The sequence below is a fragment of the Sciurus carolinensis genome, chromosome 9 (genome assembly GCF_902686445.1).
Source record: "Sciurus carolinensis chromosome 9, mSciCar1.2, whole genome shotgun sequence".
Classification (NCBI taxonomy): Eukaryota; Metazoa; Chordata; class Mammalia; order Rodentia; family Sciuridae; genus Sciurus; species Sciurus carolinensis.
The window spans coordinates 96,651,897-96,665,731 of record NC_062221.1 but is presented as its reverse complement, the minus strand read 5'-3'; the positions used below and the strand labels follow the sequence as shown (position 1 = coordinate 96,665,731).

Here is a 13,835-nt window from a genome sequence, read left to right as displayed (position 1 = left end):
AGAGGTTTCCACATGCCATTTTTTTCCTCCAAGAACTAAATTGGGTTGTCACTTTGGGTTTTAGATGCCAATAATTCCTTAACTGGGCTTTAAAACACTAAGCCCATGAATACTTTCAATTTGAAAGACATCTTGGGTTATGAATGATACAATTAACTCTATACAGTTACTGTTAGTTGGGAAAGTGATAGGGCTACTAACACACTTCCAAGTAACAATTTCTCAGGATTCAATCAGAAATCAGTACTTTAATTTTATCATTGAAATGTTTTGTACTGTCTGAATTTTAAAAATACAGTCTTAAAGTAATCTCCCTGTCTTAGTCCTCTCACAACAATGGAAGATGAATGAAGTTTTAAAGATCCCTAAGGGATCTGTGACCAAAATATCTGAAAATATGTGTCTTTCTCTTGCTTAAGTAGCTTTTCTAATACGACATTTGCAATTTTAAAAAGCAACAGCAACAGCAAGACTAAGTTTGAACAGTGAATATCTTGTGTTAATAGATTAATTTTTATTAGTATAGAAGTGGGAGGAAGTCAATGTATTCTTTGTGTTATAATAGTCTGGTTCCAAACTAACCAACAATATGTAAAAATCATCTTCCCTGACAGGACAGGCTGCCTAATTTGTGACACTCAGTTCACAAATAAACAAAATGAAATTTTGGAGTCCTTTGTTAAAAACTACTAAGAATTTTGTAACAAAAGAGTGCAAACATTCAGTGCAGTACCTTTCTAAGTGTAATCCCCTGTGTGACTGCGCAAGCTGCCCCCAGAGTTGAGCCTGTTCCAGTACCTATCCATGAAAAGTTAACTCTCAAATTCCATGTGCTAATGGGAAGAATTGACTTTTTTCCACTATTGTTTTCCAAAATGCAGTCTGTAAAAATAAAAAGAATTTTTTTAAAAAACCCTGTTCTTAAGTACCTTAAAAAAAAGGCAATTTAAACTCAGATAATACATATACAGATTCATTGAGATATCATTAGCTAACTAAGATTTAAAAATGCTAATCTATGGGAAATGTCATTTTGCTTAATTATTTAAATCAAAAGATATTTTAAATTTTGTATATAGTGGCTCAAGTAAAAAATAAAACAGCAGCAAAGTCTACATAATCATTCTTTGCTAACAGTTCCCATTAATGGAAAGCAAATTCAGAATCTTCAAGTATCTTTCCATCTGTCAGCTGATTTGCAGAGAATAATTCTGTTAATGAAAATGACAGCAGACAAAGGTGGTCTTAACAGGTGACCTGCTCTTCTCAAAATGACACTACTTTACATGGCAGATACAAAAGGATAATGTGGGTTTCGTGTTCTCAACCACCTGTTACAGTAATAGTCGAGTTAAAAGTACAGAAAGCATTGTAAAATGATTTGTATTTCATTTCTTAAAGAAATATTTTTTCTATTGACTTGGAAAAATGTTACTAGAAGAAATATTATGCTGCAAAATACTTTGGAAGATTTATTTCATATGAATTCTAAATATTTGCAATGATTTATAACCAGTTCCCCCTACTAAAGTACAATTACATTTTTAGTAGCATTTTTTTTCTCTTATTGGATGGAAAAAAAAAAACTGATTTAAAGAATCTTTAATGTTTTAATTATGGTATTTGATTCATTAAAGAACAATCCTAACAAGAACTGGCCTACATAATGACATTGCTCAGTGTACTATTTAACTAATCAGATTTTTCCTTCAATCCCAGCAGTTAGTGCTTTCTTTTACATATTCATAGCAGATGCTCTCATGCTAGCATGTATAATGATGTTAATTGAAGTTATTCAGGTGGATGACAAAGAAAATTAGACCCCTAAGGGTATCATCTTCCCATGTACCTTTTTTTTCCAAAAGCTTTCAAGAACTATGTATATAAATTGAACAAAATATTCTACTCCACATGCCATGATAGATTTTCTAAGTATTTGATCACACTACTGAGAATGTCTCCAACATAATATATGCCTCATTAAAAAAGTTCAAATAATGAATTTTTTTAAGAAAATTTCCATCAATTCTGACATGTAATTTTGACTAAAAGTATAAGGACAATATTTTAATAAATTCATTACTTTTGCTGATAATGAATTTTTTCTGACAATGAAAGGAAAGGTAGGAAAACACTGTATACGTGAGGAAAAATGAAATTTGTATGTAGGTGAAAAACCTTACTAACAAACTGATTTAAGTTTGAAATAAATCATATATACTTGAGAAGAGGAAGTGAAAGAATATTGGATAGAAGAAAAAACACATTGGTTTAGTTAGTATGTCAAATGGCCATGGTTATATTGATCAGTACCCAAATGTCCTTCTGTCATGGGACTTTTAAAAGAAAAATACTACGTCCATGAAACTTGTGAAATATTTAAAACCTTTTGTACTCTATGGAAGACAAATCTCTAGCAATCTGTCCTCCAAAGCATGTATTTAATTCTATATTCAAACCTCCACATAAAAAGATGCTTTAAGAGGTCTGATAAAATTGCAAAACAAACGGTCTCTATTGACTTCAAGCAGAATAAAACTAGAAGGAAAATAAAATCGCTCCCACAATAATACCACAGGGAGGAACGAAACACAGTTTGAAAGCACAAGAGAAATTACAAATAGTAATATTTTAGTGGCTATATAAAGTGCTGAAATAGAATTGAGAAATGGTGTAGCAACTGAAAATTACTTTTTAAAATAATCAGGTTCAATAGATACTGATGGAAATGTAAATCTGAAGTCGCTTCTCATTTACTTAGTCTATGAACTGAAGCAGTTTCAAGTTTCTTTTTTCTTGAAAAAAGAAAATGCAAGTTTTATTGTTCTGTTGGTTGAATAATCCTCTATAGCAAGCAGAAAGCTTTAGGAGTTTATAAGAATTTATAATCCAGGTCCTCTGCATTCTTCCAAACCTTATTTTTTGCTCTGTCCTCTCATGGACCATTTTCTTTTCCTTTTGATCCTTCCCCCTTCTGTGATCAGGTAGATTGCTATTTTCCTGACTTTACAGATTCTTACGTGACAGATATTTCAAGGGACAAGACAGCCACCACCTGCAATTCCAGGACTTTTCTGAACCCCCCAGAGCAATGTTATCCCCATCCTCTGAATATTCATGGTCAGTTTTCCCCCTGTAGGGACATGTTCCTTTCTTCTAACTTATTCCTTTTTACATATCGTCTTGTCTTGCTACCAGATTCTAAGTTTTTCGAATGAAAAATATGTGATGATTTTACTGTGATAGGTAAATTTTATTGTTCACACATACATATTTAGTAAGTGTTTAATAATTAATTCAAAGGTGAATGAATCTGTCGTTTTGTTTTACATTCCACGATTTTCTAACTTGAGCTACCTCGTTATGAATGGTATCACTCATGGTCAACTAACATACCTCTAGAAATAGGGTGACTGGGTCTAATTCTAGGTTTTTATACTTGCTTCTTGTGTGATCTCAAGAAAGTCCCTCACCATCTCTGCCTCAATTTCTTCACCTATAAAATAGGAAAAATAATAGATCATTTAAGGAATTAAAGAGTTTAACCATTCTATTAGTGTGTTAGGGTGACTATTGCAAAGTACCATGGACTGGTGGCTTAAACAAGAAGCTGAAAGTCTAAGATCAAGGTGTGGACAGGTTTGGTTTCCGCTGAGAGCTAACCTTGGCTTGTAGAAGGTCACTGTTTGGCAGTATCCTCCCATGGTCTTCCTTCTGCAAGTGCACATCACAGGTAGTTCTCTGTGTGTAGAGATGTCCTCTTTTCATAAGAACACTAGTCAGATTGGATTTAGGGCCCATCCTAATGGCCTCATTTTAACGTAATCTCCTTTTTACAAGTCCTGTCTCCAAATACAGTTCTATCTTGAGAACCTGGGAGCAGCTAGGGCTTCAACTTAAGAATGGAAGCGGGGCTGGGGAGATAGCTCAATTGGTGAGTGCTTGCCTTGTGTGCACAAGGCCCTGGGTTCCATCCCCAGCACCGCAATAAAAAAAAAAAAAAAAAAAAAAAGAATGGAAGGGGCACAGCTGAGCCTCTCTCCATGTAAAATACATATAGCCATACCCTGTACAAACACTCAGTGAGCTCAGGGGTCTTGGTAGTGTAATTTCGCTCACTTCATCCTTGTTCCCTTTGGCTTCTGATAACCTCTAGTATTCTTGACTTTCTCTGTTAATGAATATTTCCTTTTCCTTATAATCTAATTTCAAATTCATATTTCTGTGTTCACCTTCCCTATGCATATTTACCTTAAAAACAAGTCTTTTATTTTCTTCCTGCTAAATCTATCAAATATAAATATTTCATTATTTTACCCTATTTAAGTAGAATTTTAAGCTGGCAGGAGTCTCCCATTTTCTCAACTCTGCTTTTTAAAAACTTTATTCTATGTTGTTTAAGTTGCAAGACTTTTATCGTTACTACAGAATAATTCATGAAATAGGAGTAACCGAACTATGAGAGTCAAGCAATTTGACAGAAATGTGTATAAAATATCACGTATATTGCACACACAGTATTCTCTATGAATCTGAGATAATAGTGAAATATGGAAAGTTATTTTACTCAAGTCCTTATATTCAGAATAATTCATCAGTCTAACAGAATTCCAAATGGCACATTTTTTTAAAAAAAAACACTGAATTCATACACATAGTATAATCAAGAAATATTCACATGAATTCCTTTCAGTTGTAATACCAGTAACCAAACTCCATCAGCTGAGTTTTATTTGATGTACACATAGAGAAAGGAAACTGCTACCTATAGCCTTTTCATCATTGTATATATTAGAGTAAACTGGCTTTGAACGTGTAAATCAGAGATAGCCTTTTCTTACTTTCATCATATTACATCAAATATAAATCTTACATTCTTAGACTGATTGAATAGTTCAAGCTAGCTTAGTAGTGATCAAACAAGGGCAGAGGGGAAGACTTCATCAAAAATAATCTGACCAGAATGAGAAGATCACCCCATCTGCAGGTATTTAACTGCCCACAGCCCATTCTTGGGGAAAAGCAAATTAAGGATACTCCCTTAGAAACCACTTAGAACCTAAAGAGCTTACACTTTTATGACTTGAAGCAGAAATGTGTGCTCTTTACAGAAGTTTCAGTCCTTTAGTCTTCCGTCAAGCAGACAATCTTGGTGGAAATTGGAAGCACACATCATGAAACAGTAAAACCCTTCCCCACAACAAAGGACAAAATCATTTTAAACAAAATGCAGAACTGCTGGAATAGTAGAAGAAAGCACTAGAAATCTGATGAGATTTCTAAGAAAGATGATTTGCCTCATTGCAGATCCACTGAAATTAAATGTGAGAAATGTCTTAATTTGCATTAAAACTACCTAGCCAATGCATTGATGCTCCTTAGCACAATATTGTGTAGCAAAGCTTTACAAATTCAAAGAAGAACTTACATCAATAATTTCCCTATTATGGAGTAACTTCTCAGTGGCAAGTGTAGATTTCAGTCTCCCAAACACTGAGAACAAATTTCATCCCAATGAACAATCAGCCTTTGTTTTATGAGAAAGATTGAGCCTAAAAACTTTTTATCATTTTAAATTCAACTACTTTGAATGAACCAGGAATATTCACTGCTAAAAATAATAAGCAATAGATTATATTATAAAATATAAAAATACTTTAATGCAAACCACCACCTTCTACTTTATGTATTTATTAACGTATGCTGTATATTGTTTCCTTAAGTATAATTTTTTATACTTTCCTAGAAAATTAGTTTAGCCAACAATTGCCTTCTCTGAAATACATTCCTAGGTTCACTTTGTGCATATTCACAGAAATAAGGATTCTCTTTTTAATAAATGTTATTTTTCTTTTGTGTTTTGAATATGTGGTAAAGCGAAAATAAAATGCGTATGAGCTGCCTTCCTTTCCCATACAGTATGCCTTAGCACAAACAGATAAGGAAGTGAATGATGAATGAGCATTTTCAAGTTTATTTTTTAAGTATTTATTAACCCATCTAATAGTAAGCTCATTGCATGCTAACATAAATAGCATCTTTATAAAAGCATAACTATGTTTTGTTTTACAGAAGCTATATTTTCCAAAACGAAAAATATTTTTATGAAAGTAACCTTTTTTTAATTTCTTAATTAATAATTTTTATTGAAATTGCAAATCACATGCAATTCTAAGAAACAACAGTGATCTCTTGTGTATTGGCTCATTTCTCACTTGATGGTAAACATTTTATAAATTATAATATCACAATGAGAATATTGGCAATGATGTAATCCATTGATTTTATTCAGCTTCTCCACTTATACTTGTCCTCATTTGAGTGTATTAAGTTCCATAAAATGTTGGCACCTGACTACGTTTGTATATCAACGTGTTAAACAGTACCAACACCACAAGAATCTCCTTTGTTGACTTTTTATAATCATTCACATTACTCTGTCCATCCCCTTCTCCCCTGTCCTTGGCCACTGGTCAGCATTAATATCTCTTCCTTAGGCAAAATCCTCTTCAGCTGTGAACCTGGGCAACCAGACCAAAATATAATAGTGGGACAAGCATGCAACAGACATTACCATTCCAAAAAATTCATACATGGTAGTGATGGTTCCCAAGGAAGTCCAAAACCTACCACAGTAAATTCTATTAGACCTCAAGGCAATAGATTAATCCTCTTTAGTTTGATCTTCCTTTCTCTAGATACACTGGGATAGCAACATCACCCCTATGACCCAGTGTAGTAGTAACCCAGCCCCCTTGTTTTTTTTTTTTTTTTTTTAAGACAGGGAATACTTTATTCAAAACCCATCAGAGCAATGGACAGCTTGGGTCTGTGACAAAGCATTCATGTTTTAAAGCATAGGTCAGTAATTGTATATGAGAGCATTACAATACAAATTAACTGATCAGACCAAAACTTTTCAATGTTCAAATTAGAATAAGCTTCCCTGTAAAAGCAGCACCTTTGTGACATTTTTAACTTTAGTATTCCTCTCCTTCTTCCTCACCCTCTCCTTCAACAGAATCTACACCAACCTCCTCATAATCTTTCTCTAGGGCAGCCACGTCCTCACGGGCCTCAGAAAACTCTCCTTCCTCCATCCCCTCACCCACGTACCAGTGAACAAAGGCACGCTTGGCATACAACAGGTCAAATTTGTGATCCAGGCGAGCCCAGGCCTCAGCAATGGCTGTGTTGTTACTCAACATGCACACAGCACGCTGAACCTTGGCCAGGTCTCCACCAGGCACCACAATGGGAGGCTGGTAGTTAATGCCAACCTTGAAGCCAGTGGGGCACCAATCCACAAACTGGATAGTACGCTTGGTCTTGATGGTGGCAATGGCAGCATTGACATCTTTGGGGACCACATCGCCACGGTACAACAGGCAGCAAGCCATGTGTTTACCATGGCGGGGATCACATTTTACCATCTGGTTGGCTGGCTCAAAGCAAACATTGGTGATCTCTGCTACAGAAAGCTGTTCATGGTAGGCTTTCTCAGCAGAGACGACAGGGGCATATGTGGCCAGAGGGAAGTGGATACGGGGATAAGGCACCAGGTTGGTCTGGAATTCTGTCAGATTAACATTCAGGGCTCCATCAAATCTAAGGGAAGCAGTGATAGAAGACACAATTTGACCTATGAGCCTATTCAGGTTAGTGTAGGTTGGGCGCTCAATGTCAAGGTTTCTGCGACAGATGTCATAGATGGCCTCATTGTCTACCGTGAAGGCACAATCAGAGTGCTCCAGGGTAGTGTGGGTGATGAGGATGGAGTTGTAGGGCTCAACTACATCTGTGGAAACCTGGGGAGCTGGGTAAATGGAGAACTCCAGCTTGGACTTCTTGCCGTAATCAACAGAGAGCCGTTCCATCAGCAGGGAGGTGAACCCAGAACCAGTTCCCCCACCAAAGCTGTGGAAAATCAAGAAGCCCTGAAGACCTGTGCACTGGTCAGCCAGTTTACGAATTCGGTCCAAGACAAGGTCAATGATCTCCTTGCCAATGGTGTAGTGGCCTTGGGCATAGTTATTGGCAGCATCTTCCTTGCCTGTGATGAGCTGCTCAGGGTGGAAGAGCTGACAGTAGGTCCCAGTGCGAACTTCATCAATGACCGTGGGTTCCAGGTCTACAAACACTGCCCTGGGCACATGCTTGCCAGTGCCTGCCTCACTGAAGAAGGTGTTGAAGGAGTCATCTCCTCCCCCAATGGTCTTGTCACTTGGCATCTGGCCATCAGGCTGGATGCCATGTTCCAGGCAGTAGAGCTCCCAGCAGGCATTTCCAATCCGGACACCAGCCTGGCCAACGTGGATGGAGATGCACTCACGCATGGTTGCTGCTTCACGGCTGCTGAGCAGATGGTGGAGAGGAGAGGAGAGGTTGTTGCTTCTTACAGCGTGACTCTTAGGCGGTCGATGTAAGAGAACCTGCCAACCCAGCCCCCTTGACTCAGTGGGACTTGCTTATACTGTTGATCTCTTCTGAGGTGATAGTCCTGTTCTTTCAAACTGACTTGAAGGTAGCCTCTCCCTTCCCTGGGCCTATATATATGTTGGTTCTATGTCTTCAGTGACAATCATAATGACCTCAGACTTTTCTTTAGTGTCCTTTTTCCCATTTCTTAAGGGATATTGCACATTGGTCTGAGCTTGTGTAGAATCTAAGAAGCTCAACAGTTTTTCTTCATTCTATCTCTCTCTCATAACTTTTAGTTCAAATAGGCAGAACATTTCTGGTGTAATTCCATCTCTATTCCTAGCCACTGCTGAAATGGCTGAATAAATTCATGAGTTGAGTTTATGCTTTCTTTATGTAGTTTTTGCTTAGTTATACCATTCCTATTCTCTTCAAAGCAACTTGTCTCATTTTTCACAATATAGATAGGCTAAGAATTTTCCAAATCTCCAAACTCCAGTATCTTTTTGCTTAACAATTCTGTTGTCAATTATCTGTGTCTACTGTGTTTTTGTTGCAAGTCATCAGAAGGAATCAAGACATACCTTCAATACTTTGATTAGGAATATTCTCAGCTAAATATCCAGTTTCATCATTCACAAGTTCTATTTTCCATAAGACAATAGAAGATATCTCAATACATTCAGGTTATTTGTGAATTTAATAAAAATTACATTTCCTTCACTTTCCACTAACATAATCCCCACTTCCAACTGAGATATCACCCAAATGACCTTTAACATCCACATTTTTACTTCCGCACTTAAGTGTGCTCCCCCATACACACTTAAAATACAAATAATACCAATGTGATTAAGAACCTTAAAATAAGATTTTATGTAGTGATTGACTAAATGTTTCTGCTTCTCTGCCATGTAAAGATGCAACAAGAGAGCCTCTACCAGAAAATACATTATGGTGTCTTGTTTCTGAACTTCTTAACCTTAAGAACTGTGAGAAAATAAATTTCTGTTTCTTATAAATTACCCAGTCTCAGTTATTTTGCTATAGCAACACAAATGGGTTTGTCCACATACATGCATATCTACTACATATATACACAAATAGATACCTACCAGCATTTTATTCTGATTATTCATGTATTTTCTAAGAAGATAGAAACTTTTCTCTATAACTTTCTTCTTTCCTTTCTTGCTTCATGACAGTGTCAGGTTTTTTCTAACATGCACCACACGACTCTTCCTGACTCTACCCATTACTCAGTTCCAAAGTCACTTTCAGATTTTTTTGTTGTTGTTGTTAATGCAATGATATACCACATCTTGCTACCAATTTCTGTCTTAGTTCAAATGAAGTTCAGATGACTGCCTTTCCCCTATTCTCTCTTGTGCTAGGAAGAAATGGAAATCTCCTGGATGTCTGTTTATAAGGGCACCGATCACATCACAAGGACACCATCATGACTTCATTGTAATATATTATTTCCCAAAAGCCCCATCTCCAAATGCCATCTCTTTAAGGGTTAAGACTTTAACTTCTGAATTTGGTTGGGACACAGTTCTGTCTGTGGAAATGTGCTTGAATAAAGAGTATTCTGTTATCATGAGGTGAAATGTTCTCTATCTGTCACCAACTTTGTTTTAAGCATACATTTCTATGAATGGAAGAGACTTATTTAGCTAAGAAATGTTTCTCCAATTTTACCCATGTTGTATTTTAGCCTGTTTTTGAGGTAAGACTTATATATATCTATATAGATACATAGATTGTTTGATTCTAACAGATGTTAGAAAGTCTAGTACATTTCTCTTTGGGTGGTAGGGGTATTTTTTTCTATTATAAAGATTTTATTTTGACTCTTAGAAAGAAAGGATCCAGGAATCCTTCTTATACTTTTATAAATTTTGTCCGAGAAAGCTTAGTGTCTCACAGATATTTACCTAGACCTTCCTGGAATAATATCTATATTATAGGCAGACAAAGTTGTACACATAGGATAACATATTCCTCATTGTCACATATTAAGGATGCAAGGCCCATATATTTTACTCAGGTAAAGGAAATAGTTTGCATTTTTCTTTCCTAGATTATCTGCAACTAAGTTGTATAGTTATTATAATAGGCATGGGTTAAATGAAAGTAGTAAAAATAGTATTTAACATTTTTTCATTGCACAATGTTCTATTCAAATCTCATGTAGATATACTTTAGAAAGGCTAGAATATTGCATCATTTTAAAAACTCTTATCAACCAGAGAGATAATTCAATATTATGTATCAGTGTGAATCACAGATTGATGAATTCTGTTTGCATCAATGATAATAAAAGGCATATTGCAATGCTCAACTTTTTCCAGCATCTGATATACTTGATCTTTGACTTATTATAAAGTAAATTTACAACTTCTTCAAAGTCATTGCTCATTTCATAGGACGATTTTCAAGTAGAAAATTTCATTTTTAAAGACTAAGTGACCTTAAAAAAATCTTTTCATTAGTCTTTCATGGTCATTATATTGAGGAATGTTAAGTTTTAATTTCCCAGACCCATCTACTAAGTCATTCTATTTCTACTTTTATTATGTTAAACTTCACATGGGTGATATTTTCAACAAATACAATATCAAGGATATATGGAAAAAGCAACATTTATTGCCTTAAGCACTTTATAGGCATTTGTTTAATGTTTATGCTATAAATTTTTCTCACATAAAAAAATGAATGAAACAAACCCTCAGGAATGTCAATGTCTGCTAATCTATAAGTGTAAATGGAGAAATGAATCTATTAGCTAGACAGCTATAAAAATTTATCTCTAGTATCATGAAAACTACAATGTTTAAAAAGACAAGTGTTACTAAAATAAAATAAAAATGGAAAAATACTGATAAACTAGTAGTTGTATCAAAAATCATATTTATATCATGAGAATTCACCAATTCACTCTTAGACTTTTAAAGAGGACATGATTTCTTGTGTGTGAAAATACACCTTAGCTTGGGAGGCAATCTAAGAACTAAAGAGACTTGATGAGTTGGATGAAGATTAAAAGAAGAATCTAAAAAGAAGAAAGGGGAAATAACAGAGAAATCAAGGATGACACAGATATTGGAGAATTAACTCAGTGGGTGGATGGTGTAGCCATTTTCTAAGCTTGAGCAGACTTACAGAGGAACATTTAATTATGGCCATATCAAATTTTAGACAATGTTCAGGTTAACAAGATTCATTTGGAGTTCTGATGATGGTACTGTTTTAAGAGTAATAGAAACAGGTATACTGGATAGATGGATACAACAGACACATCACAAGATTCTAGCATGTCTCACCCCTAAATCTCTACCAGGCCCAGCACAGATCATCAAAGACTATAATATCCTAGAGTTTATGCTGACCCCTCAGACTTTTATCTCTTCTTCACTCCTTCATATTATCTCTTTAAAGTCCTTTTTAACTCATCCAGGAGAGGAAAAAAATTAATCATATCTGAGCATTCCCTGGATCATGTAACATTTTATCTGGCAGTAGATTGACATATTTAACAATAGACTTTGGAGTCAGACTAATCTGGATTTATATACTGACTTTTTCACTTACTACCAGTGTTGACCTCATGCAAATTCCCTCATGTCCTCCTAAAACTGGGAAACTAATAACCACATTAGGATAATTGTTAGCATTAAAAAAATAAATAAAGAGACTTTTTTCAGGACTTAGGATGAAATGGTATAAGCCCAGGCCACAGAACTGTAGAATAAACACTACATATTGAGGAAGCCAACAGCAGCTTACAGTTAGATTCTTGGGTACCTCACAGGTCATGAACCTGCCTGGATAGAAGCAATCTACATTCTGAAGTGAGTGACAAGGACTGTGAGGACAGGTGACCTTCACTGATGCCACAGAAGGGCATACAATATAATGACGCTCTGGTAGCCTCATTCCCACTGAGCTACAAACCAAACCTCCTTTCTGCCAAGAAAAGTCACAAGCTGGGCCAGAGCCAGCTGGCTTGTCACAGGACTTTGGATCTATGTGAAACAATGCAAACCTAAATATTTTTTTTCCAAATGAAAGTTTAAAATAGATAAAAAATTTATGAGATGTATATTTATAGTTTATTAAGGACAAGTGTTATAAAAGAAGGGGCTCTCATTACAAACAATGCAGCACGAAGGATTTAGGTTAAATACAGAGAGTTTTTCAACAGTATAAATCATTATTCAAGCGGTTCCTGACCAAAAGCTTTTGTGTAGAAGAACTGGGAGGCTTTTGGGGAGGGAATTCTGGTTTATTCAGGAATTGATCTAAATCACTCAACACCCAAATTCTTTCTCTCCAATTAACATTCTCAGCCTGTTTGCTTTTGCCCTCAGGCTTTTTCCTTCAGGAACTCAAGCTAACCAGAAGCTTCACTCACCAATATTAACACACCTATCCCTAATCCTGGAAGGAAAAAGTAGGCATTTCTTTTATGGATTCTTTTGCTTCACTGCCATAACAAAATACCAAAGCCCATGTAGCTTAAACGACAGATATTAATTTTCTCATAGTTTTGGAGGCTGGAAATGCATGATCAAGGTACCAGAAAATATTGTTTCTTTTCCTGACCTTTCTTTGGGTTTTTGTTTGTTTGTTTGTTTGTTTGTTTGTTTGTTTTGGAGGGGGTATGGTTTGGCTGTTTTACCATACAGCCTCTATGCTAGCATGGATAAGGAGTGCTCTGGTATCTATTACTCTTCTTTTAAGGACACCAGCCTATTGAATTAGGGTCCTACCTTAAGAGCTCCTTTGACCTTTATTCCCTACTTATAAACCGCATCTCTAAATACAATCACACTAGGGGGGTGGGCTTTTAAGATATGAATTTTGGGAGGGACACAATTCATCCCATCACACTTTACTTATATCCTTTTAAAATGTAAGAAAAAAAAAAATCTCAGAAACCCAAGCCAACTTTCATCCCCACCAGCAAAGGAAATAATATAACACTCATTTTTTTGGCAGAACCAGGGTGGGTTTGGCCTCTCCTTAATTTCCTGAATGCACAAAGAATGAATGGAATCTGCCTTTGTTAGCAAGGAAAGAGAAAGATTTGTAGGGAGGTAATCAACTGCATTGGGCACCATGAATGTCATTTTTTAAGAAATGGAAGTCTAAGAGGTTCCCTGCATTTGAAAGTAAAGGGAGGGAATAGACTAAGGAAAGAGAAAATAGATAAGAGCCAGCTCAGTGTTGGAGGCTGTAGTCATGCTACAGTTCTATACTTGTACTTTCAGACAAAAAATATTAATTTTTCTTCAAATTTAACATATATTAAATTATATACAATGTTTTATAATTTAATGCTTTATATATAATTTAATGTTTATATACAACATTTGATTATATAAATCAGAAGCTTTGACTTGCTT

At 35.6% G+C, this 13,835-nt stretch overlaps 2 protein-coding genes across 2 annotated transcripts in view; one reads left to right on the top strand and one right to left on the bottom strand.

Moving 5' to 3' along the window:
* Positions 1-13,835, top strand: part of Epha6 (EPH receptor A6) — an 874,627-nt gene that overhangs the window by 465,474 nt on the left and 395,318 nt on the right. The gene's annotated exons all lie outside the window — the stretch shown is intronic.
* Positions 6,896-8,365, bottom strand: LOC124992512 (tubulin alpha-1A chain-like). The gene has a single exon (XM_047563349.1). The coding sequence runs from the start codon at positions 8,334-8,336 to the stop codon at positions 6,981-6,983; it is 1,356 nt and encodes a 451-aa protein (XP_047419305.1). The 5' UTR covers positions 8,337-8,365; the 3' UTR covers positions 6,896-6,980.

Bases quoted from the DNA above. Each gene is read 5' to 3' on its own strand.
- LOC124992512 (XM_047563349.1), bottom strand. From the start codon at position 8,336: ATGCGTGAGTGCATCTCCATCCACGTTGGCCAGGCTGGTGTCCGGATT.